Genomic DNA, 23,681 nt, shown 5'->3' with positions numbered 1-23,681 from the left:
AACACACGGACCTACAGCGGTTCCACTGAGCTGAACTAACATTAGTGTAGAGTCTTGTGTGATTGTTCCTAGCAAGAGAAACCTAGTGATCTTGTAGATTTGATACCTTTTAATGGCTAACAAAAATACATGATGTTCTAGCGAGCTTTCGAACCTCTCAGGGTCCTTCCTCAGGCATAATTAAATAGATTTGAAGAGTCATGCATATGTATGCACACAGTCTTAAGAAGATCTAAGTTTGGTTTAACTCAACTGCAGGAGGTACAGATGTTGCAGTCATAATATATATGCAAAATGCACTGCTAAGCAAGTTTCACATGACCACGTTTTAGTATCTACATTTTGACTGCAGGACCCAAATCCCCTGCAGTTGTTTTGAACCTAAACTTGAAGCAGTAGAACCTCGGGATCCGAGGTATTGCACCTGTAATACAGATCATAAAATGCCAATCAGTATGTTTTGGAATATGGTAGAATGTCATAGTAACCGAAGCATACCCACACAAGCAAGGGAATAATATGAAGAGATGGCTGGATTTGACTCTAAGACCACAGTGCTACAATGCAACTGTGTTAGCTACTAAGCCATCATGTTGCACTGTTATTGAAGGACTCCAGTGTTATATTTTCTAATCATAACCTCCACTTAATATCATGCATTAGTAACTTGCAATGCTGCAAGAAAGCTAGTTAATTGAAGTGGTGGCTCCGAATAGACATTGAAGGCATATCTGACTGCTTAGAGCCTCTAAAGCCAAGTGGCACTGACACTAGGAAACAATGTGCTAGCTTGTCTCCTATTGACTCCACTCTACTTTCTCAAGGTAGTCACGTGATTGTCCATGTAGTGCTGGAAGAAAGGCACATTTGTTCAGACAATCAGTGAAGATACAGGTCCTACGTGACATGTTGCCGCAGTCTACCCTTAGACAAACTCTTTAAAGGGGTTGTCTAGTTACTGGACAACATTTCTGCAATAGCTCCAACTGCCTTAAAATAAAATACAAAGCAGTACTTAGCCATCCATACAGCGATGTTGCCCCACCATCCTAATGGTGATTGTTATGGAAGAAGACATTGGCGGAAGTCACCTGACTGCTGCAGCCAATCAGATATGTGGGGTTCTAAAATGCTGCAATGCTTCAGAATAAACACACTTTTAAGTTTGGCTCTTAATGGAGCTCTGAGTCAAAGAGGTGGGCCATGCCAGCCTCTCTCTGTCCAGATCATGTTGACTAACAGCTCTCCCCCTATACACAAGCCAGGAGAGAGCAGTTGGCCTACATGCTGTGGGTGAGGAGAAGCCGATGCAGTTCCTTTCCGAGTCAAACTTAAAAGAGGGTTTATTCTGAAATGCTGCAGCAGTTCAGACTAACACATACACTGGGGGCAGTGTGCATACCTGTCCCGGGTACATGCTGGTTCGGGCAGCATGAACTGGGTGACAGGTTCCCTTTAAGTTTTTGTTTCTAATGCTGTCTTCATTGCTATACTTTCTATCCTTTGTAGGGGCAGTTGAACGTGTAAAGAAAATTAGAGATTATGCCTTTGTACATTTTAACAATCGTAGTGATGCAGTGGAAGCAATGAATGCACTAAATGGCAAGGTAGGATATAGAACACTGCATTGCAATACATGCCTTTATGTACTTTTAAATAAATAGCGATGACATCCATCCATGAGAGCAATGTTTAGGGTACGTGTAAAATAAGTTTACCTTAACTTTTTTAGTAGATATGTAGCTTGGTACTAAGAGTGCACTTTATTGTCCATTGAAACATGTTCTTGTGTAAATGGCACTTTGTAGTTTAGTCTTTAAACAATGTTAAGCACTATCAGTATATACAGTACGGCAGTTGAGTCCCCATCGTACCACCATACAGTCTCCACCCTAAATTGATTTTCTCATTCAGAGATATATCTGCACATTAAAAAGCTAATAGTAGTGCGGATTATAATTGAGGAAATTGGGATGGCCGTGGGCCCCCATTGAGCTTCGGGCCTGGAGCATTCACCCCTATTATAATCCATCATTGGTCACAAGTACTAGTGATTAGTGATATATGCCACAAAAAAAACTGTGATGTTAGTTGACCTTTATATATAACAAAAAAGTTATTACTTAAGTGAGTGCCAATTTTGCATCCAGATTGATTGGCACTGCATGACCCTACATATGAAAATATAGCTCCAGCTACATGCAGTTTTCATTCAGTTTGTCTACATCCCTATATCAATCTGTTTTACCTAAAAAAATTATATATATACAGATATCTTAGAAGTTCTTGTTTCTAGATTATAGATGGCTCTCCCATAGAAGTTACCTTGGCTAAACCAGTTGACAAGGACAGTTATGTAAGACATACAAGAGGAACAGGAGGAAGAGGTGGTGCCGTTCAAGGAGAATATGCCTACACAATAGGCCACATCTACGACCCTACTACAGCCTACATCGGAGCACCTGTGTTCTACGCACCACCCACCTACACTGCGGCCATTCCCAGCTTTCACTTGCCTCCTGCCAAAGGTTATGTCAGCAATCGTGGCCTCATCCGACCTCCATCTGTTAGAGGTAACAGCGCAGTAACTGAATTCAATGAATCTGTATTACGTGTAATAAATGTTGGCACTTGTTATTAATTGAGAAGGCAGACCGTGACATGACAATTTAGAAATTTAATTAGCAGTTTAGAATCCCACTGCAGGTTAGTTCTATGTAATTTATTTAATTAGAATCCTAATCAGTCACCCTTGTACTATACAGGGAGCAGTTACTAACCTGGAGTTCTGCATAATGCGTGTCCGATAATACTTACTTTGTAAATAGATTAGAGAGAGTATGAAAAATGGCTGCAAATTAATCATCACTTCTAAAACAGAACAGAATAAATTGTAACGCAGTGTGCCGCTGTTTAATATTCTTAATGGAAATGTGATAATATAGGGTGTAATTGGGTTAATTCAAACCAACTTCTGTAGACACCTACTGCTCCAATGGAGTCAAACTGCAAAATGATTCAATTTTGCTTGTAAAACAGAGTTAAAAAACAATAAGACACAAGATACTTATGATGAATGTACTCCATAGTGTACTAATTGACAAGCTAATTAATCATGAGCTCTCGCCCTTGCATCCCATCCAATTCATCTAGGGGAAAAATGAAGCCCATGTTATACTTGCACATCTATATACAGGGGGTGAACAAAAATATGGAAACACCATACGAAATGCATGCCTTAAATTACATGGGATTATAAATCATATACCAGGAAGACATGTAGAGACTGATTTTAAGTGGAGGTAATATGACACAGATGATGCTGGGCAGAAGTGAACATCTACCCGAGCAACAGGGTTCCATTGGTTAGGGGTTTGAGCCACTCAGCTGCTGTTACCAGCTGGCTCCCAAAAGCACCTAGAGCAGGGCAAGAGGTGAAGTAAACACAAATTTGTCAGGAAAGCTCTCAGCCAAGCAGAGGTCAAAAGGGCAGTTCAGTGCTAATGATTAAAATCCCATGCATTTCGTACGGTGTTTCCATATTTTTGTAGACTTCTTGTATTTCCGCAGTCCTTGGGCGCTACCCAAATGAATGGATGTCCATGCAATACATAGTCTGGCTGTTCCACGAGCATCTCATAATTAGCAGCTCCTCACTCTGTCAAATAGAGGGATATCCCAACTGCCTTCTTCGTCATCTAAATGCCCTAACAGAACTTGTCTTGAAGTGACCCCTTTAAACCTCTTACTGATTATCCTGAGCTGCGCTACAGCAAAAGGAAATGGATAATACTGTTGGAACAGCAGTGTGAGTGCAGGCAGAGCTAGGTCCCACCTTCACCTTAGTACTCATGTCCACATCATCTTGCTACCTTTTGTATCTCAATTCAATCCCCCTGTTAATTTACTTCAAGAAAATGTATAAAATAAAAAGATTTTTCACTTGGTGATATACCTAATACAATTCCATGTATGGAATGATATGGGGAGCTCTTACAACATACACATCTAAAGGTTTGCAGAATTAGGAGGTGATTATTGTGATAAATATTTAACCCTTTCCAATCCACTGTCTGACGTCTTAAGACATTATGATTTAAAGGGGTTGTCCCGCGATAGCATGTGGGGTTCAGCACTTCTGTATGGCCATATTAATGCACTTTGTAATATACATCGTGCATTAAATGTTGGCCATACAGAAGTTATACACTTACCCCCTCCGGTGCTGGCCTCCCCGTCTCCATGGTGCCGACCAAAGCCGCCTTCTCCCTGGATTAGATGCGCTTGCGCTGAAGGGGCAGCTCTGGCGTGCTCGTGCCGCACAGGTCTTCTGCGCACCTCTACGGCGCGAGCATGCCGGAGCCGAACAGAAGAGGGCAGACTGCGCAAGCGCGTCTAATCCAGGGAGAAGGCGGCTTTGGTCGGCGCCATGGAGACGGGGACGCCAGCACCGGAGGGGGTAAGTATATAACTTCTGTATGGCCAATATTTAATGCACGATGTATATTACAAAGTGCATTAATATGGCCATACAGAAGTGCATAACCCCACTTGCTATCGCGGGACAACCCCTTTAAGGCTGTACAGCTCTGATGTTGGAGGACACCTGTGGGGGTTCTCTTACTGCATATTGCCAGCCTCTCTGCTGTCGGGGCCTATACAACGTGTCACCTCATGCAGTACTGGCTTTAGCCAGCATATAACGCCGTTGTATAATGGCAGAAAAAGAGTAAGCTCACTAGGAAAACCAGGATACAAATTGGATTGGAAAGAGTTAATATATTTTATTTAGACGATTAATTTTTATGCCGGACAGTTTAATACAAAAAATTAGTTTGTACATAAGAATTTAGAGCCCTTTTCTATAGTTTCTATAATGTGCATTGGAATACTGCAGTCAAGAATTTTACAGCTTTGGGATAATGTTCAGTTTGGCCGGTTCACCAAATTTCTAAAAAAAAAGTTTGGTTCAGTACGAAAATAGCAATTACGGCATTACTTTTTAAATTTCTTTTAATAGTGCTCACCATGCATGATAAATAACAAAATATATTCACTTTCTGGGTCTAATAGGCTGAGTTACATGGCAGACAAGGAGGCGTTTTTCAGACTTCCGGTTGCCATGGGAACCCATTGGTATCTTGCAATCATATTGCGGAGTGCCGATGGGTGATAAAAAGTGCCTTCTCCCCCTGTCATCCTGTTGCATGCTGCAATTGCTGTGGATTGTGGCATGTAAGGGGTTAAACCGCCAACATCTGAGGTTTCTCCTCTCCTGGCGGTTAGAGCAGGAGCCTGGCTGTCAGTAGTCAGCTAAGCCCCCATCTTAAAAAGATGTATGTGCAGGTTTAAAGCCCATTAGTGAGTTCAGTCAGAAGGCATAGTGGTCGTCGCTAAGGGGTTAAACATCAACTTCTAAAACTGACAGAGGAAGATGATGGCTCAGTGGTTGCTCAACACTAGATAATATGCTGCATCAAATTTCGGATTAAACGTTTACTGAAATGTATGACATTACTGTCCTGTATTCATGCTATGTCATGATAATTATTTTGGTACTTTTGAAGTTTTACCTAACTATTTAAAGAAAACATAAAAGGCTGGCTGTCCACGGGCGATAGTCATAGCATGATCTGCGGCGATAAATCGTCCGCGGATCACGCTATTAAAAGCTTTCCATAGGCTAACTATGGAAAGCGCAGCCCGATGTCCACCAGCAGAGAATCATAGCGATTCTCCGCTCACGGGATTAAAATCGCGGCATGCTGTGATTTGCCGTGATTCTCCGCAGTGGCCCTATCTATTAAATAGGCTCATCATGGAGACCTGTCAGTACTCCTGCCTCCTACCCCGCGGCCGAATATCGTTAGCGATATTCCATCCCGGCCGTGGACAGGCAGCCTTAGTTCTCCAGACATGTTTGTTTCAGTAAATATTTGTATTTCCAATGTAATGCTATTCTGGAGCATATTGTTCCTTTCAACTATGCATTGTGCTGTTCCTCTGTTATACCTCCTGAAATTCTAGGGGGTTACCATGCCTCTTGTTAATATGGTGGTTCTCTACGGTGTATGACATGGTCAGCATAAATTGGTCAGAATGTATATAGGCATGTCCCTTTTTCTAGGGGAATGGTAGTATACAGTTGTCAATTTATTTGTACATTTCCAGAAGGAATGATGGAGGAATGACACAATGCGGAGTTCTAAAAAAAAGTGCTCCAAAATTCTTATTTTATGGGAAAAGTATTTAGTAAAACAGAGCTGTCAGGGTAGCTAACAGATTACTTATGCTTCTTAGTTAACTCTTTAATCTGTTTGACAGTAACAAGAGTAACAAGTCATTTTTGGCAAAGTTGTGCAAAAGTAAAGGTTCCAATTAGAGATGAGCGAACGTACTCGTTACGAGTACTTACGCACCCGAGTACCGCCATTTTCGAGTACATCAGTACTCGCGCGCAAAGATTCGGGGGGCGCCGTGGCGGCACGGGGGTTGCAGCGGGGAGTGGGGGGGAGAGGGAGAGAGAGGGCTCCCCCCTGTTCCCCGCTGCTACCCCCCGCACCGCCACGCCTCTCCCCGCCCCCCGGCGCCACCCGAATCTTTGCGCGCGAGTACTGAAGTACTCGAAAATGGCGGTACTCGGGTGCGTAAGTACTCATAACGAGTACGTTCGCTCATCTCTAGTTCCAATACATCTTAAAGGGGTTATCCAGGCAGCAGCTGCCAAGATACACCAGAGGTCAGAGCGGAAGCGCTGCTCCAACCCCTGTCTAGCAGCCAGTATTCGTAATTGCAAGCACAGTTCTCATTGAAATCAATGGAAGCTGCGCTTGTAATTGCAGGCTGGGGTCTCATTGATTTCAATGACAGTTGCACTTGCAATTACGAGCACCAACCACTACACGGGTCGGAGTAGTGTTTCCGCTCTGAACCCGGTGTATCCTGGTGACCGCAGCCTTGATAACCCTTTTAACTAGCTATTGGCCAAATGCTTATTCAGGTGACACCTGTTTCTTCCAACTTCCCCATACGCATGAACACGCGGTTCAGCCAATAGTTCATGTGTTTTCAGTGGGTACAGTGGAAAGTTGGTGGCAGACATTTAACGTCGGGGAACAGATAACTTCCACCGACATTATCTGCAAGTCAGGAGACCCCACAAACATGTGACAGTCGCTCAGCCCCACCAAATTTAGTATTTTCATGCTACTTTTGTCTAATGTGTTTGGGGGCTTTAACGTAACACATTAGAATAAAAGTTTTATCAAAGGAGTAAAATGTAATTCTGCATTCAGTCAGCGACTCTCGTGACCGCTGCCCCAACTTAGCCTCATGTGATCACATGTAAATGTAACAGTTTATCAAAATGAGGAATAATATTTGTAATCTGAAGCTATCACAAACTAATGGTGCGTTCTTCTACATAATCAGGATGGAACTGTAGCTTATAAACTGTAATTTGTGCATTAATTTGATAGAAGTTGGAACCAGTGTACATTGAACAACTATTAAACAATGGTGGAGCATTGTCAAAATATGACCATAATACGTCTATCATATAAAAGGTTTTTTTTTCTAATTTCCCCCTATTTTTCTACATAACAGCCTGATACCTCAGTAGCATCATCTCTTAACTTACTGACACCTAGTTTGCTCAAGAGGGGGGTATCAATTCCATATTGGATGTGTTGAAAATATGATGGCAATCTGGCAACAGGAAGCACTCTTTTTATTGTCACTATGTAGCATTTTACTGTGTGTTGGAATGGTAAGGGTGGTTTCATATCTACGTGGGGAGTTCCTGTTTCCTGTTCCGTTCGGAACCAAACTTCATCGAATAGATCCTATTGACTGTAATGGGGTCTATTCACTTTCTGCCCAGTTGCCCCGCTTTAGCCGCAAGAAAAAGTGCTGCAAGGAACCCCCTTTTCTTCTAGTATTATCTGTGATGGAAACTCTGACCAGAGGTTTTAACGCAGATGTGAAACCAGGCTAATTCCTATGACCGATACTACTCATCCTCTTCAGTAAACTGTTGTGTTTTTAATATATATCAAGCATTAAATACACACTGTACAAAATTAGTTTTTTAGTATAAAGCCACTAAATGGGACTCTATTGTTTAGTATAAAAACACTAAATGTGACTCCCATTGTTTAGTATAAGGCCACTAAATGTGACTCCGATTGTTTAGTATAAGGCCACTAAATGTGACTCCGATTGTTTAGTATAAGGCCACTAAATGTGACTCCGATTGTTTAGTATAAGGCCACTAAATGTGACTCCGATTGTTTAGTATAAGGCCACTAAATGTGACTCCGATTGTTTAGTATAAGACCACTAAATGTGACTCTCATTGTTTAGTATAAGGCCACTAAATGTGAATCCATTTTTTAGTATAAGGCCACTAAATGTGAATCCATTGTTTATTATAAGACCACTAGATGTGATTCCATTGTTTCAAGCATGTTCAATGCACATGGCACTAGCTTCTTCATTATATCATGGATCTGGGTGATTTTCTGCTGATTTGATTCAGTTTAATGCCTTCTTACATTCCTAGAAATTTACATGAGTGTACCTGTAGGGGCTGCAGGCGTTAGAGGCCTGGGAGGACGGGGATACCTGGCATATACTGGTCTGGGCCGTGGATGTGTGGGATACCAGATGAAAGGAGACAAGAGAGGAGAAGAAAAACTCTATGATATTTTACCAGGAATGGAGCTCACACCTATGAGTGCTGTTGCTTTAAAACCACAAGGTATCAAAATGGCACCACAGGTAAGATATTCTAATTCTTTATACAGTGTGGACAAACATGTATCTACCTAATGTCTAGTTATTAACAGAATTACTGGAATAGATTTAAAGGCTATGTACACCTTAGCACTCCTTTTTTTTCTTTCATTAATTGGATGTGTTTTTGGAAATTAAGACTTTTAGTAATTGTTTTTTACTAAAATTTCTGATTGTTTGATTTCTATGCTTGTATTGCTTTCCAAGGCAGTACAGACTGGAGGACTGAAATCTTAACACAACTGCTCAGTGAGTAAAGTGACTGGCTGTTTCTCAGCCCCTCTCCTAGTCTATTCCCATGCCCTGAAGGGACATGCTGTGAGGGGGGAACATTACACACTGAGGAATTTCTGAGACACGACCACTCAGTCGGGTTTCTGCAGTGACAGGAAAAAGGCAGCACATTTTCTTTCATTTGCAAGTTCATGTGAGTCTTCCACACAGGAAAGTGCAGTCTATGGAGAGCAGCATGTCATGGTTTATTACATTTACTCCAAGTCATAAGTAGTAAAAGAGGATTTTAAAAAATTGTGATATGTCTGGAGCGAGAAAACTAGTATTGCAGAGGGCTTTTAGACAGTGACAGGGGATGTGGGGAGATGCTGATTATTTTACCAGACATCTTCATTCTGTGACTTGTAGTACTACTGTTTTATTATGTTCTGCTCTCTATAAAGAGCATCTACATCCCACCCACCTGCCCATAGTAAATTTGGGTCTGTTTTTAGTGGAGCTCCGCTCCCACCACCTTGTCATTTGATGCAGAGATAGAACTGTGTTGTAATCAACTAAACTGTACTTATCTGTTCCACCACCACCAATCTATCCCCCACTAGTAAATTAGATAAATGGAGAGATACTGTGCAGTGGGCGTGGTTATGCTACAAAGTCTCTGAAAGAGGAGAGGGGTAGCTGAGCTTGTGCACCTTCATGAGAGGGACCAGCTGATCAATGCTGGGAACTCCCCAAAGGCAGAAACTTGAATGTAGGACATAATTCAATCCATGTATGAGGCTCTCTAAGTGCATGAGAAGTAAAACTCAATGCAAAAAACAAATAAGTGCATAATTTTTTTTTCTGCAAAGACTTAGTAAGCTATGTATTGATTTTTCATGCACAAAGATTTCCATAGCCTTTAAGTAATGGATTACATGTAATTCTCATTGCTAGAGACTTTCATTTTAGCTCTTTTAGATAGGCTGATGCAACATCATATGCAATTTGCTATTCAACTTTATGATGCTAAAATTGTGTAGAAAACCTGAACAACTGAAGAAGTATAATTTTTTTTTCAGTTCTACATTGTATAAATCTGCAGAAATCATAACATTCCTTAAACACCAAGTTTGTGTAGATTACAATTAAATGTTTCGTATTTTCAGTTTTTTATAAAATGTTACTAAGTACTATACAATGGAAAGTGTTTGACTTTCCTCACATGACTTTAAAAAATTCCATATTGTTTCAGTCATAAATCAATACTATTAGCCTAGGAAAAAAATGTTGTAATTGCCTATTGCATAAAATGGGGCTTTCTCGTTAGCCCAGTTTTACATGTGCGTCGGAACCTCCAGCTGGAGGTTCCGTCACAGATCCGGCTCAAAATACATTGCATGCAGCACTTTTTCTTCCATCCAAAAGTCAGGCAGCTGGGTGGAAAGTGGACAGACTCCATTATAGTCAATGGGTTCTATCCAGAGATGGCCACGGGAATTCCCCTTTCCTGCTCCCCGAACAGAGAAGGAAAGTGGATTGCCCAATGCAGGTGTGAATACACTCTGAATCGCATCTTCCCCCTGTCTTATGCATTCAGTGGTAAAATCCATCTTCCAGCCCATAGATGTCTATCGAGAGGGGAGGAGGAGATAGAGCTACGGTTGCAGAAGGAGACACAGACACACAAACATTTTAGCAGTAGTACATTTACTACTATCTCACTCCAGAGCTGGATCCATAGCAGCACTGCTAATTACTTCTACATAATGTCTTCATGAAGCTGTTACTTCTCTGCATATGAGTAATAGTGATAGAAAACAGAGGAAATCCTGCTCCCTATGTACTGTGTATGGGAGACATCAGCAGCAAGTCTCCAGCCCTTCTGAAGTTGAACTCAGGAAAAAAAATAACAAAGGTGAACAGAGGGATACAAGAGAACAGCTGGTGGCTCGGCACAACGCTCCAGGAGCAATCAAATACTTGGAATGATTATGATCAAACTTATCTTTTATTTGGTAATATAAACAAGCAGCATTTGAAAACGTGTTTCAGGGCAAACCCCCTTCATCAGATGGATTATATAGATAGTATTTCATTATACCGCTTTCTGACAGGCCCCAGGCCCTACCTTTGCAATCTCATCAAGGTTCGATATTTGGAACCCCTAAATACCAATCAGGACATTTAAATTCCTCTGTCATAGTAGACAGCAACACTTAAAGGGTTAACAGCTACGATCAGTGCTCACGCTATTGCAGGCGGGTGTCAGCTGTCAAAAGCAGCCGTCACTTGCTGTGTATGACGAGGAATCGGCCTGCAATCCCACTCTACTCAAACAGCGCACCACTATGACATAAATATATGTCTGCTAGGATTAACTGATTATAATCTACCTATTTTATTGATAGGAAAATACAATGTTGCGGTTTTAACAACTATCAGAATGTGTCTGCAACACCTCCACATTGAGTTCTATTTAAAGAGGATCTGTCATGTCCTCAGGTCAGCGGGCGGGATGCATACAGTAGTAGCAAATATATGTGCAGCTTTGCAGCTGTGTCTCTGCTGACTCTTGAGCAGTTTATCTTTTGTGTCCATGCCTCCTACTTCTCTAGCACCAAGCTCCATTAATTTAAGCTTATGGTGTGGTGAATCTGTTATTTCTATGCCCCCTACTTCTCTTGCACTGAGCTCCATTAGTTTTGGCTTATGGCATGATGAATCTGCAAGTGTAATTATCAATTGGTGAGGTCAGATTTCCTCTGTCCATGGACAGTAAGCAGAGGAGAAAGCCCACTTAACAGATTACAGCGTCTGGAGCTAAAACGCATAGAGGTTGGTGTGGGAGAACGGAGAGAAGTAGACACAGAAGACAAACTCCATGTTAGGTCCAGCAGACCAAGGCATCGTCCTGTCTCCGAGTCTGCTTCTATTTCTTTCAGCATTCACAGGGTTACTGTGTCTAGCTCCTCTGCACAGCCTGTGGGGATTTGTAATCAGCTTCCTATTTAAATCCTCCAGACCTTACCCACAATTCTTGGTGTTGTTGTTCATTCCTTGGATGACAGTGTATCTTTCTATTCCCTGTATCTGTGATCTCTGCACAAGACTAGCTCCAGTTTCCATCTTATATCCACTCCGGCATATTTGCGTGGCTCGGCACATCTGTCTCTGGATTCCGATCATCGCCAGGCAGGTAGGGAGGTCTAGAAGCCAGGGTCAGGAGAGGCGACCTGGATCTGTCCACCACAAGAAGTATGTCCAGGACAGGGATATCTAGACCATCTGAGTTAAGGGAAAGGTCTATTCGCATTCTGTGTACCAAGTACCCGCATTTGCTCAGTCTGCACCTTGATGTCAGCTGTCTATCCTGCCAGGCAGTTCCACATGCCAGGACGACACAGTGGATCTACAAACACTACATAACACTCCACTGAAGTCAGCAGGGATGTGGTTACAAAGTCATGCATCCAGTCCCGCTGACCCGAGGACATGAGACGCCCTATTTAAACTGATATATGTCCTTCTTTAAATTGTCTTTTTCCTTCTCATCTTACTTTACTGGAAGGAAACATTTTTTGGCCCATCAATTACATAGATTCCCCACCAGTGACAAACCAAATGTGTCCTTGCTTACCTTTCCTCTTGGTTCGAGATATTTCGAGAGAGGTGGCAAGAGATGACTAGCTTTGCAAATGAAAAGGAAACTTCTACGTTGCTTTGTCAGGTGTTGTAAGCAACGCAAAAGGTTTTTTTTCCCAAGGCAGACATCTTGCACTACTCATCTGGAGCCAACAGGAAAGATAAGGAAGGACACGTATCTCTCACATATGTAGGTCACACAAATCAACACTTTAACCAAACTTCCTCCAAGCAGAGATTTCAGATTCCAAACTAATTGTTTTGGTGATGAATGTTTCAGCATTGAACAGCCCCCTACAGATTCCTATAACTTAATCTGAAGCTCTTTACTAGGACTATATAGGGAAACTATATGTTGTAATAATAGATATGTTATAGGTTTGTGCCCTGTTATATTTGCGAGCAGATTTCAGCTAATCATTGGGTTTTTAAGTGATTCTGTTTTTGGCTTTATAGGACACAAAACCCCCTTTCCTCTTTCATCTTCTCAAAAGATGAATCCCACTTAACTGAGCGTATACAAAGAGAACTGCTATTCCCGATGGTCTAATAATATTCTACGTGATTTGAATAATAAAATAAGACTTTTAATGGACCAATAAAACATTTTGATTCCTGAAATACATTTGGAGGACATAGTCTAAATGACTTTTATCAAATACAACATTTCCATTATGTAATTTACCCAACCACATCTACATCTGCTGAGAAGCTTTATACCTTAATTTGTAGATTAGGGAATGCACCATTAGATAAAGAAGAGAACCTTGTGTTCTGTCTCCTGGAATAAAGCTGTAAATTACAGAAAACATATCAGTTCTGTAGTCTAAATGACAGAGAACTAATGTAGATTGAAATCTTCAATGTAACCTGGTATTTTCCTAAATACACTTTAGGCTAAATATCAATATTAAATACAGTAATGAAAGTTTCATTCTGTAGAGTGGCTATTAATCAGGGAGAACTGTGTCAAATTATGAATACATTCCCAACTGGGCATGATCATTCTTCTCATCAGTACGACATGTCCTTACATAGTATGATTGATATTTTATGGGGAATACAGGTATTTGCAGAACCATTCATGTCAAGAGAGTCTTATTGCTGAGAAACAACTTTCTCACAGTTTAAAGAAGTTATCTGGTTTGGACAATTTCTTAAGACTAAAGATATAAGATGTTCCCACGATCAAGAAGGCATACGAGGAGTGGCAAGGCACATATGGTGTTAATGTGTAAAAGGTGTCTTATGCAACTGTTTTTATAACACACCATTAACTGCCCCGAGGAAGGCTTTCCCAGGAACACAAGAGCGAGATTCCTGATTTTCCCTGCAGAACCACTGCAGGTAAAATGAATCATTACATTATACTCATTGAAGTCAATGAATCATCTGTGGAGATCGGTCCTCCAGAGATAGTTATAATGTTTGTTTTAATAAGACAAGCCCTTTAAAAACTGTATCAGAGGGGAGAAAACAACAGTACTAATATCCAATTGTCATGTTCTATGTATAGTACTGCTTCCTCTTATGTGACAATCAATGTAGACTAGACCATCCATTGGGGCTTTAGCCAATGCCCGAGGATCTAGAGTTAACAGTGTCCTGTAGTCCTCAGGTCAGATGCAGCACTTATTTTGGTTTCTATTTGGGGAGAATATATGTGATCATATTTAAGTTCTAATACATCCATTACTTTTAGTTCCCTTTGTGGACCCACACAGTAATAGTGCCTTCACCTGCCATAACAAGCAAAGTACCAGAACCAAGCTCATAACATAAATACAGTACTAGAACCTATGGAACCCACATGCCCATGTGCATAACCTTACATTCATCAGTGTTAAACCTCATTTACCACTTTTCCGTACAAGTCTCCAGCTTATCAAGATCCATTTGTAACCGTAAACTGTCTTCTCCTGTGTTAATTTCTTTGCATAGTTCAGTACCATCTGTAAATATTGATAATTTACTACTGATAAATATATTAAGGCTGGGTTCACATGAGGCAGAATTGCCTCAGAATTTCCGTGCGGAGAGTCCGCATGCATTCTTAAGCCCGAGACTAAGCAGCAAAGTGGACAAGAGTTGCAAAAATTGCGTCCACACACTGAATCATTGGATCTCAAATGTCATGATGAGGACATGCAGCGCGGAATTCAAATCCGCAATATGTCTATTGTATTGCCGCTTCCGCTGCAGACTCTCTTCTCTCTATGGGGAGAGATTTCCGCAGCGGAATACAGGCAGACAAGCTGCTTCAAACCCGCGCCATTTGAAGCAGCCTTTCCACTGAGGAAATCTCACAGAATTTCCATGCAGTCCCACTATGGAAATTCCGTGGGATTTCCATCCCATGGGAACCCAGCCTTAGAAGAACGGGACCTTGGTACTTCCTCCTGGGTTAGACTGGTAACATTTAATGGAGAGTTTACTTTATCACTCTGCATTTTATTTTCCTCAGTGAATACAGTGTAGAAATAAACTATTTAATACATTTTCTTACTCTCCATCACTCTCTACAATTTTCCCACTACTACATTTTAAAGGGCCAACACAACAGTTTTAATCTTTTTACTGTTTTAACAGTTTAGGGTTTAGTTTTACTCACGTTGGCAATGAGTCTCTCTGTCTCCAACTTTGCTGCTTTTATTTGCTTTTAACATAATTTATTTTTTTCTTCATAGCGTTTTAGAGCATCTTTTCTGTCTTCTTCTTCTTGCTTTAGTAGTTTAAATGCTTGCTTTGTGAGTTTATTGCCCCCTTGACATATTTATTTAGCCACATTGATTTTTCCCTATTCCTAAGGCCGGCTGCACACGGCCGTGACGGGCTCCGCCGCGAAATTCCGCGGCCGAGCCCGTCACGGCGTCCCCCAGGAGACCCCATACTTACGTGCGGATCCGGCGTCCTTGCTCCCGCATGACGCTTCCACGCCCCCGCCTACACCGCGTCATGTGACACGCCCACCGCGTCACATGACGCGGCCGGCCGTGTCATATGACGCGGCGGCGGGTGGGGAAGCGTTTTCACGCTATCTTCCGCTGTGCTACAGTGGAAGATAGCGTGAACGGACGGCTTCCATTGATTGCAATGGAAGCCGTCTGCGTACACCCGCGGCAAATAGAGCATGCCGCGGGTGAGGACGGGTGAATTCACAGTGCGGAATTCCGCACCGTGAGCACTGAGCTATTAGGTTCAATAGAACCTAATAGCTGCAGGCAACGCAACGGTTTTCTGACGCAAATTACGCGGCGGAAATCTGTTCGTGGGAAGAAGGCCTAACCCTTTTATTCCTGTAGAGTATGTACCACTGACTGTTAGTACTTTGGATGCTTTTAAAAGTATCCATTTATTGTTTGAACTTTTATTTTTGAGGCCATTGTCCCATTTAGTAAGGTTAAGGGCATCTCTAAGTTGATTGGACTTTGCCTTCCTGATGTTTAGTATATTCTGCTACTGCTCTTGCTGCCATACATGATGCAGTGCAAATATCTACTTTGAAGTCAAGCTTGCTGCTGAATCACCTACACTCCACTGAGTTAAGGCTAAGCCCTAAATGTTTCCAAGATGCTATAGGGCAGCATGCAGCATCCCTAGTTGAAAGTATGTTTGCCCTCTATGGTAGTTTTGTAGAAAGAGTAACATGTTTTGCTAATGCTACTTGTCTTTCTGCAGGAAGTGGGTTTTCAGGTTGCCCAAACAACATGGGACTTCCTGTCTTGGTGACTACCATATAGCTCATATGTTCAGAAGTGGTGAAGGATGTTCTTCCTGGTTTAACAAAGTATTCCATTTCTACATTACAGATGCTTGTTTTAGGCTCCTTTCACTCATTCAACAGGCTAAAAGTCGATTAAACAAAAAAAAATCATCCAGGATAGGAAAACAAAGTTAGATTTGCTTTAAATTACACTGGTATAAATACCAATAGGCTTTACATGCAGTTTTCAAATTTTTTAGGTTTTGGAAGAAATTTGCCAAAAAAACAATTGGGGGCAACCAGTTTATCAGCTACATTCTGCAATTGGTCAAGACCAAAGACAACTGTTTCTGTATAAGATTACAATTCCTGTCCTGGCTAGCCAAAACCCTACAATGTGAGTAGCTATATTATATTGTGTATTACTTGATGTTTAAGCCTTGTTGTTCCCATGGGGCCCATAATTGGGGTTGGCAGGTATCAAACTACCCTTTTTGAAGTGCTAATTTTCACAGGAGTACTGGTAATGGGATAGGCCTGGCTCAGGAGGTATCAGGTAAGAGATGTCATCCACCCATTGGCTTATCATTGATATGTAGATATTCACGACATTCCATTGATAAAAGTCCCAGGAGCATGGTGCTGATCCATCAATTTCAAGTACACTAATCACCCGATGATCTTGTGGTCTGATACGGGGCTTCTCTACTTGAAAGACAGGTTCTCAAACTGGCTTTTCTAAACCAAACTTGGTCCTTTCGGTGACAACAGGCTTTACCCAGAATCTCTAAGTGCTTGCTTGTATGAGGGGGTACTGATAAGTCTTTGGCTTTATCCAGAAAGAAATGAGATAGGAAAATGAAAGTTTACATTTATTCCACATCCTCTCCACTGATGACAACACACTTCTTACATCAGTATTCCAAGTTCTGTAAGCCGTGCAAAAAGAAGGATTTCGGTTGTGCCTCAAACCAGTCATCCGTAGCAGTCATGGCATCAGAAATGGTGTGAAATTTGGTACCCTTGAGGTGTTTCTTCAGGTTTGGAAACAGGTGATAGTTGGAGGGAGCTAGATCTGGTGAATAAGATCGGTGGCCAACCAGCTGGAAGCCTAGCTCCACCAGCTTTGCCATAGTCGCTTGTGCAGTGTCAGCGGAGGCGTTGTCTTGCAGGAACAAGATTCCTTTGGACAGCTTGCTGCGCCTTTTTCGCCTTCAGAGCTGCCTTCAATTGGTTCAAAAGTTCAATGTACTAACTTGCATTGATGGTGGAACCATTTTGAAGGTAGTCCACTAGCAGCACGCCCTCCTTAGCCCAGAACACCGACGCCATCACCTTAGTGGCTGATTTTTGCACCCTGAACTTCTTTGGGCCAGGAGAACCACTGTGCCTCCACTCTTGACTGCTCCTTGGTTTCAGGGTCATACAAATAAATCCAGGTCTCATCCATAGTGACCAGTCGATCCAGGAAGTTCTTATCAGTCCGGAAATGCTGACAAATGGACCAGGAAGTTTTCACTCGCATGCTTTTCTGATCTGTTGTCAAACATTTGGGGACCCACTTTGCAGATGTTCAAATGTTCATGGATAATGAGTAATGACACAAACACGTTCACGAGAAATCCCCATGATGTCTGCTATTCCTGTGCACAGCATCGACGATCTCCGAAACAACAACCTCTCTGTCGTCCAGGACGTTCCTCATCATTGGTGCTGAAGTGGCCCGTTTTAACCCCTTAATGACGCGGGCATTTTTCTTTTTCAATTTTCGTTTTTTCCTCCCCCCTTTAAAAAAATCATAACTCCTTTATTTATCCATCCACGTCGCTGTATGAGGGCTTGTTTTTTGTGGGACGAGTTGTATTTTTCAATGGTGCTATTTAAAGTACCATATAATGTACTGAAAAACTTTTAAAAAATTCTAAGTGGAGTAAAATGAAAAAAAAACGACATTTTGCCATCTTTTAGTGCGTCTTGCTTCTACGGCGCACAAATGGCAACAAAAACGACATGATAACTTTATTCTATGGGTCGGTCCGATTACTACGATGCCAAACTTGTATAGGTTTTTTTTTACTATACTCCTCTTTTTTTTTTTTAAAGACATAAAATGTTTTTCAATTATTTTCTGCGGTCATTTTGTGCGCGCAATAACTTTTTTATTTTTCCGTCGACGTAGTTGAGCAAGGTTTCATTTTTTGCGGGATGTCCTGTAGTTTCTGATAGTACCATTTTGGAATACATACGACTTTTTGATCGCTTTTTATTGCGTTTTTTCTGGGAGACAGGGTAACTAAAAAAATGCATTTCTGGCGTTCTTCATTTCTTTTTTCGAACGACGTTCACCGTGCGGGAAAAATTATGTGGTACTTTGATAGTTCGGACTTTTACGGACGCGGTGATACCAAATACATATTTTTAATTTATTATTTAGATTTTTTAATAATAGATATGGCAAAAGGGGGGTGATTTAAACTTTTACAACTTTTTTTTTTTTCAATTAAAAAAAAACTTTATTGATTTTTTTTTTTACTTTACTTTGAAGTCCCCCTGGGGGACTTTAAGATGCGATGCTTTGATCGCTCCTGCAGTATGACGTAATGCTATACCATTACGTCATATTGCTTTTTGACAGGCAGCCTATGAAGCCAGCCCACGGGGACGGCTTGATAGGCAGTCTGCTAAGGCAGCCCTGGGGCCTTTCATTAGGCCCCCGGCTGCCATGACACATGCACGGCTCTCCCGATCTCACCGCGGGGGGGCCGTGCGGGACCCCCGAACATCGTTTGGGGGATTTAAATGCCGCTGTCAGAATTGACAGCGGCATTTAAATGGTTAATAGCCGCGATCGGCCGCGCGGCCGCTCGCGGCTATTGCCCGCGGATGTCAGCTGTTATAAACAGCTGATGCCCGCACTGTATGAAGAGAGGTTGCATCGCAACCTCTCTTCATACATACCCCGACGCTCCATGACGTACCAGGTACGTCATTGGTCGTTAAGGGGTTAAATTTGTCAACCCAGTTCTTAACTGTAGAACATGAAGGGCATTGACCTCCCAATGTCTGCGACATATCACCATGAATATCCTTCGCGGACTTTCCTTGCAGAAACAAGAATTTTATCACTCCTTTGCTCTCATTTACTGTGAATATCGCCTTAGACTCCGCCATTTTGTTTTCCCGCGTGCCTAGATCACTGTTGCCATAAGCTACAAACACAAAATTTTGAAAACATATATTAGACACATAAGGCTTTCATGTGATGTAACATTCGTTACCATAGAAACAAAAAAAGAACACAAAGCCAAAGACTTATCAGCAGCGCCTCGTAGCAGCTCTATACAGCATGACTTACTTGCTGGTCTACTTTTGCTTTGTCCTCATGCTTCTGTCAGCCCTCAAAAAATTGTGCTAGGTCACACAATGGCGCAAACTGCACATGGACTTTCTGCCCTTGTTCGCATGAGAGCCAGCACTCCTTTCCATCCACCACATAGCCAGGAGCCTTAAAGTAAAATTCCCACAATAAAACAAGACTAAACTGGTTTTCCAGTGAAATACTATTGATGACCTATCATCAGGAAAGGTCATAAATAGTTGATCAGCTGGGATCCTTCGCTTGGGACCCCGACTGATCAGCTGAGTGGGCGCATGCTGTCAGCGCTGCAACAACACAGAGGTTGGAGCGGAAGACTCCATGTAGTGGTCGGCGATTCTAACTGCAGGCACAGCTCACATTGAAATCAATGGGAGCCGTGCCTGCAGTTACAAGCGCTGGCCACTATATGGAGTTTGACGCAGAGGCTTCCATTCCAACCTCTGTGTATTTGGATTGGAAGCCTCTGTGCTGACCTGCCATGTAGTGGCCGGCGCTTGTAACTGCAGGCACTTCTCTAATTGAAATCAATGCAAGCTGTGCCTGAAGTTACAAGTGCCGGTCACTACACAGAGGTCTGACCTCTGTTATTGTGGCATTAATAGCATGCGCCCGCTCAGCTGATCGGTCGGGGTCCTGAACGACGGACCCCAGCCGATTAACTGTTGATGACCTATCCTGAGGATTCATCATCAATAGTATTTCATTGGAAAACCACTTTAAGACCTTAATCAAAAATAATAACAGAAATTATATAAGTTTCAGTGTCAGTGCCAGGGCTATCAGAACCCTGTTATACAGGTGGGAATCAAGATGGCATGAGAATTAAGCATCACCTTGGTTTTACCCTTATTCCATGATTGTGTGATGTTATATAAAGATGTAAACTAGAACCAGGAGGGATATAACCACAATGGATTTAACTATGCATCCCAATTCTGTGCATACGCCTCTGTAGGACACTTAGCAAGCAGAGCAAATGATACCCAGTATAAATGCTTTGATGTGGATATGTACAAACATCTAATGTGGCTCTAAGTATTAGGCCTCCTTCCCACGAACGGATTTCCGCCGCGTAATTCGCGGCGAAAATCCGCTGCGTTGCCCGCAGCTATTAGGTTCTATTGAACCTAATAGCACAATGCTCACGATGCGTAATTCCACCGCGGAATTACGCACCGCGATTTCTCCCGTCCTCACCCGCAGCATGCTCTATTTTCTGCGGGTGAGGACGGGCTGTACGCACTGACGGCTTCCATTGCAGTCAATGGAAGCCGTCCGTTCACGCTATCTCCCGCTGTCACCAGCGGGAGATAGCGTGAAAAAACGCTTTCCCGCCCACCGCCGCGCGTCATATGACGCCATATGACGCGCACGGCCGCGTCACGTGACACGGCCGGCCGCGTCACGTGACACGGCCGGTGACGCGCGGCGGTGGGCGGTGACGGGCGGTGACGCGGCGGCGGTGGGCGGGGAAGCGATTTCACGCTATCTCCCGCAGGTAAGTATAGGGGCTCTGGGGGGCGCCGTGACGGGCTTCGCAGCGGAATATTACGCTGCGGAGCCCGTCACGCTCGTGGGAAGGAGGCCTTAAACTTACTGTTTCATTGATTCTGCTTCCTAAGGATGCTTTTACACAGGCTATATTCTCAGCCTAATGTAAGAAGTGTCAGTTAATAAGCGTGTCAATCAGCACTGTATGAAAGGGCCTTAACTGTAGGCCATGTTCTGGGAGTCTTTTCCAAGAACAAAGGGCTTCATTAGTTATATATGGTTACTGTGATTTTCTTAAAATCCAAAAGGCAAGATGGCAGACACTTATTGAATTTGCAAAAGTTCGTGAATGCTTTTATTACAGATGTTCACAATATATCCAAGCAGCATTTAGCCCTTTATAAAGCAAAGACCAATACTGGTGGGCTGTGAAAGGGGACTCAAGTTGAGACCTTAGTTCCCCTTTCACACCCCACCAGTATCATCTGGTGGACTTCACCACCAGTCCCTCTGGAATTGTACTTCTTTTACTCTAAGCTGGACTCCGATGTTTTCACTTTTTGCTTGAAAGAGGGGCTATGCTTCCCAAAATATTGTTTGACTACACTATGAACATCTGATACCTCTGTATTAAAAGCATTCATGAACTTATGCAAATTCAAAAGGTGTGCACAATCCTGTTTTTTGAATTCTGGTTACTTCTGGAGGTCGTGATGGTGTGATCTTAGGACTCTGCAGCACGCTAGTACCAAATGAGATAGTGCTAACGATCTGTGTTTTAAGTTACTGTTCTTTTTGTAGACACCCATTTACACCTCCAAAGCTCTGTATATCGGTGGATGAAGCAAAAAACTATGCAGCAGAGTATACACTTCAGACCTTGGGGATTCCAACTGAAACAGCAGAGCCACCAACAGCCTTTGCAGGTAACATTCGCATACAAGTTTAAAAAAGGGTATAAAGTGCTTTGTTTTTAGGCAAATATACACAGCATCCTTTAGATAAATAAAATAAATAAATCTTGTTACTTGTATAGCTCCAATTTATTCTGCAGCACTTTCAAGTCATTTATTTATTACCCCCCCCCCCCCCCCAAGCAAGCTGGGTACTCATTTTACCGACCTCGAGAAGGATGGAAGGCTAAGTAAACCTTGAGCCGTTACCTGAACCAAGCAGGGATTGAACTCGCAACCTGCAGGTTGTGAGCGAGAGCTTAGGACTGCATTCTGCTGCCATGGCACTCTGCACCACACAAGGCTCATTTGTACTTAGAAAAGCTCCTTACATTACAGTAGTTTGTCTGATGGAGCATGCCAATATTTTTCTTCTATCTGTACATAATGGGACAGAAACACTTTTGAATGCTTCCTTGCATGTAATCATCTATAGGCATTATCAAAATTCAACCATATTTTATAGCATTTTGATGAATGACTTTTATGACATGTCACGAGGGAGAAACAATGGGTGTCTAGTAGCTACCAAGAATTAACCATTACTTGTCATGAAGAAAGAATCATGCCAAATCTAGGTAACTGTGTCCTTTACTTCCGCTGATTTCAGCGAGTTTGCTCCTCATGTATGGTTCATCCATCCATGAAAAGTCTAATTAAAACTAGAGATGAGCGAGCATACTCGCTAAGGGCAATTGCTCGAGTGAGCATTGCCCTTATCGAGTACCTGCCCGCCCGCTCGAGAGACAAGGTTCGGGTCCAGGCGCGGGGGAACGGTGAGTTGCGGCAGTCAGCAGGGGGGAGCGGGGGGGAGAGAGGGAGAGAGAGATCTCCCCTCAATTCCTCTCCGCTCTCCCCTGCAGCTCCCTGCCCGCCGCCGGCACCCGAACCTTTTCTCTCGAGCGAGCAGGTACTCGCTCGATCGAGCAATTGCCCTTAGCGAGTATGCTCGCTCATCACTAATTAAAACCCCTTTAATTTAAAAAAAAATAAAAAAAGATCAATGTATTAGTCTAAACACCATGTCACCTATTGATTACTACATTGTCTGTAATTTACAACTTTAGGATATGCCATAGCCAGCTCCCCGGCAGCAGTCGCCGCCGCACAACTGAAACAGGCTGTAGCCATGGGACAAGACCTTACAGCCTATGCGGCTTACGAAGCCTATCCTGCTTTTGCTGTGGCAGCCCGAGGAGATGCATATGGAGCATTCTAAGAATTCACTTTACTCCAAGTAGAAAACCATTCAGTGCACGGTGAAAGTAAATGAGAGATAGTTTTTATTGTTATTTTATTGTATTTTATTCTGTTTATTCTAATATGTCTTTTGTCAATTAGTTTTATGTCAAGAAAGAGTTAATGAGTTATTTAGTCTGTAGTTTCTTGTAGCAACTTTATACTTCCTGTTTGACTGTCCTTTTTATCAGTGTTGATTTTGTAGATGCTTTTTGAACGTTATTCTGCAGGCGACGCCTTAAAGACTTTGGAGGACTTTAAG

At 42.4% G+C, this 23,681-nt stretch overlaps 1 protein-coding gene across 2 annotated transcripts in view; it reads left to right on the top strand.

The window, feature by feature from the left end:
* The window catches only part of A1CF (APOBEC1 complementation factor), a 36,387-nt gene extending 12,988 nt beyond the window's left edge, over positions 1-23,399 (top strand). Inside the window, exons 6-11 of one of the 2 annotated variants that reach the window (XM_066598803.1) lie at positions 1,510-1,607; positions 2,297-2,573; positions 8,588-8,781; positions 16,618-16,754; positions 22,029-22,153; positions 23,248-23,399. In XM_066598803.1, coding sequence (XP_066454900.1) covers positions 1,510-1,607; positions 2,297-2,573; positions 8,588-8,781; positions 16,618-16,754; positions 22,029-22,153; positions 23,248-23,399 — 983 coding nt within the window. Of the gene's footprint in view, positions 1-1,509; positions 1,608-2,296; positions 2,574-8,563; positions 8,782-16,617; positions 16,755-22,028; positions 22,154-23,247 lie in introns of both variants that reach the window. The other variant, XM_066598802.1, reaches the window with a different exon arrangement.
* Positions 23,400-23,681: the final 282 nt, after the last annotated feature.

Source organism: Eleutherodactylus coqui, chromosome 4 (genome assembly GCF_035609145.1).
Source record: "Eleutherodactylus coqui strain aEleCoq1 chromosome 4, aEleCoq1.hap1, whole genome shotgun sequence".
Classification (NCBI taxonomy): domain Eukaryota; kingdom Metazoa; phylum Chordata; class Amphibia; order Anura; family Eleutherodactylidae; genus Eleutherodactylus; species Eleutherodactylus coqui.
The sequence above is the reverse complement of the archived record's forward strand: the minus strand, read 5'-3'. Positions and strand labels throughout refer to the sequence as shown.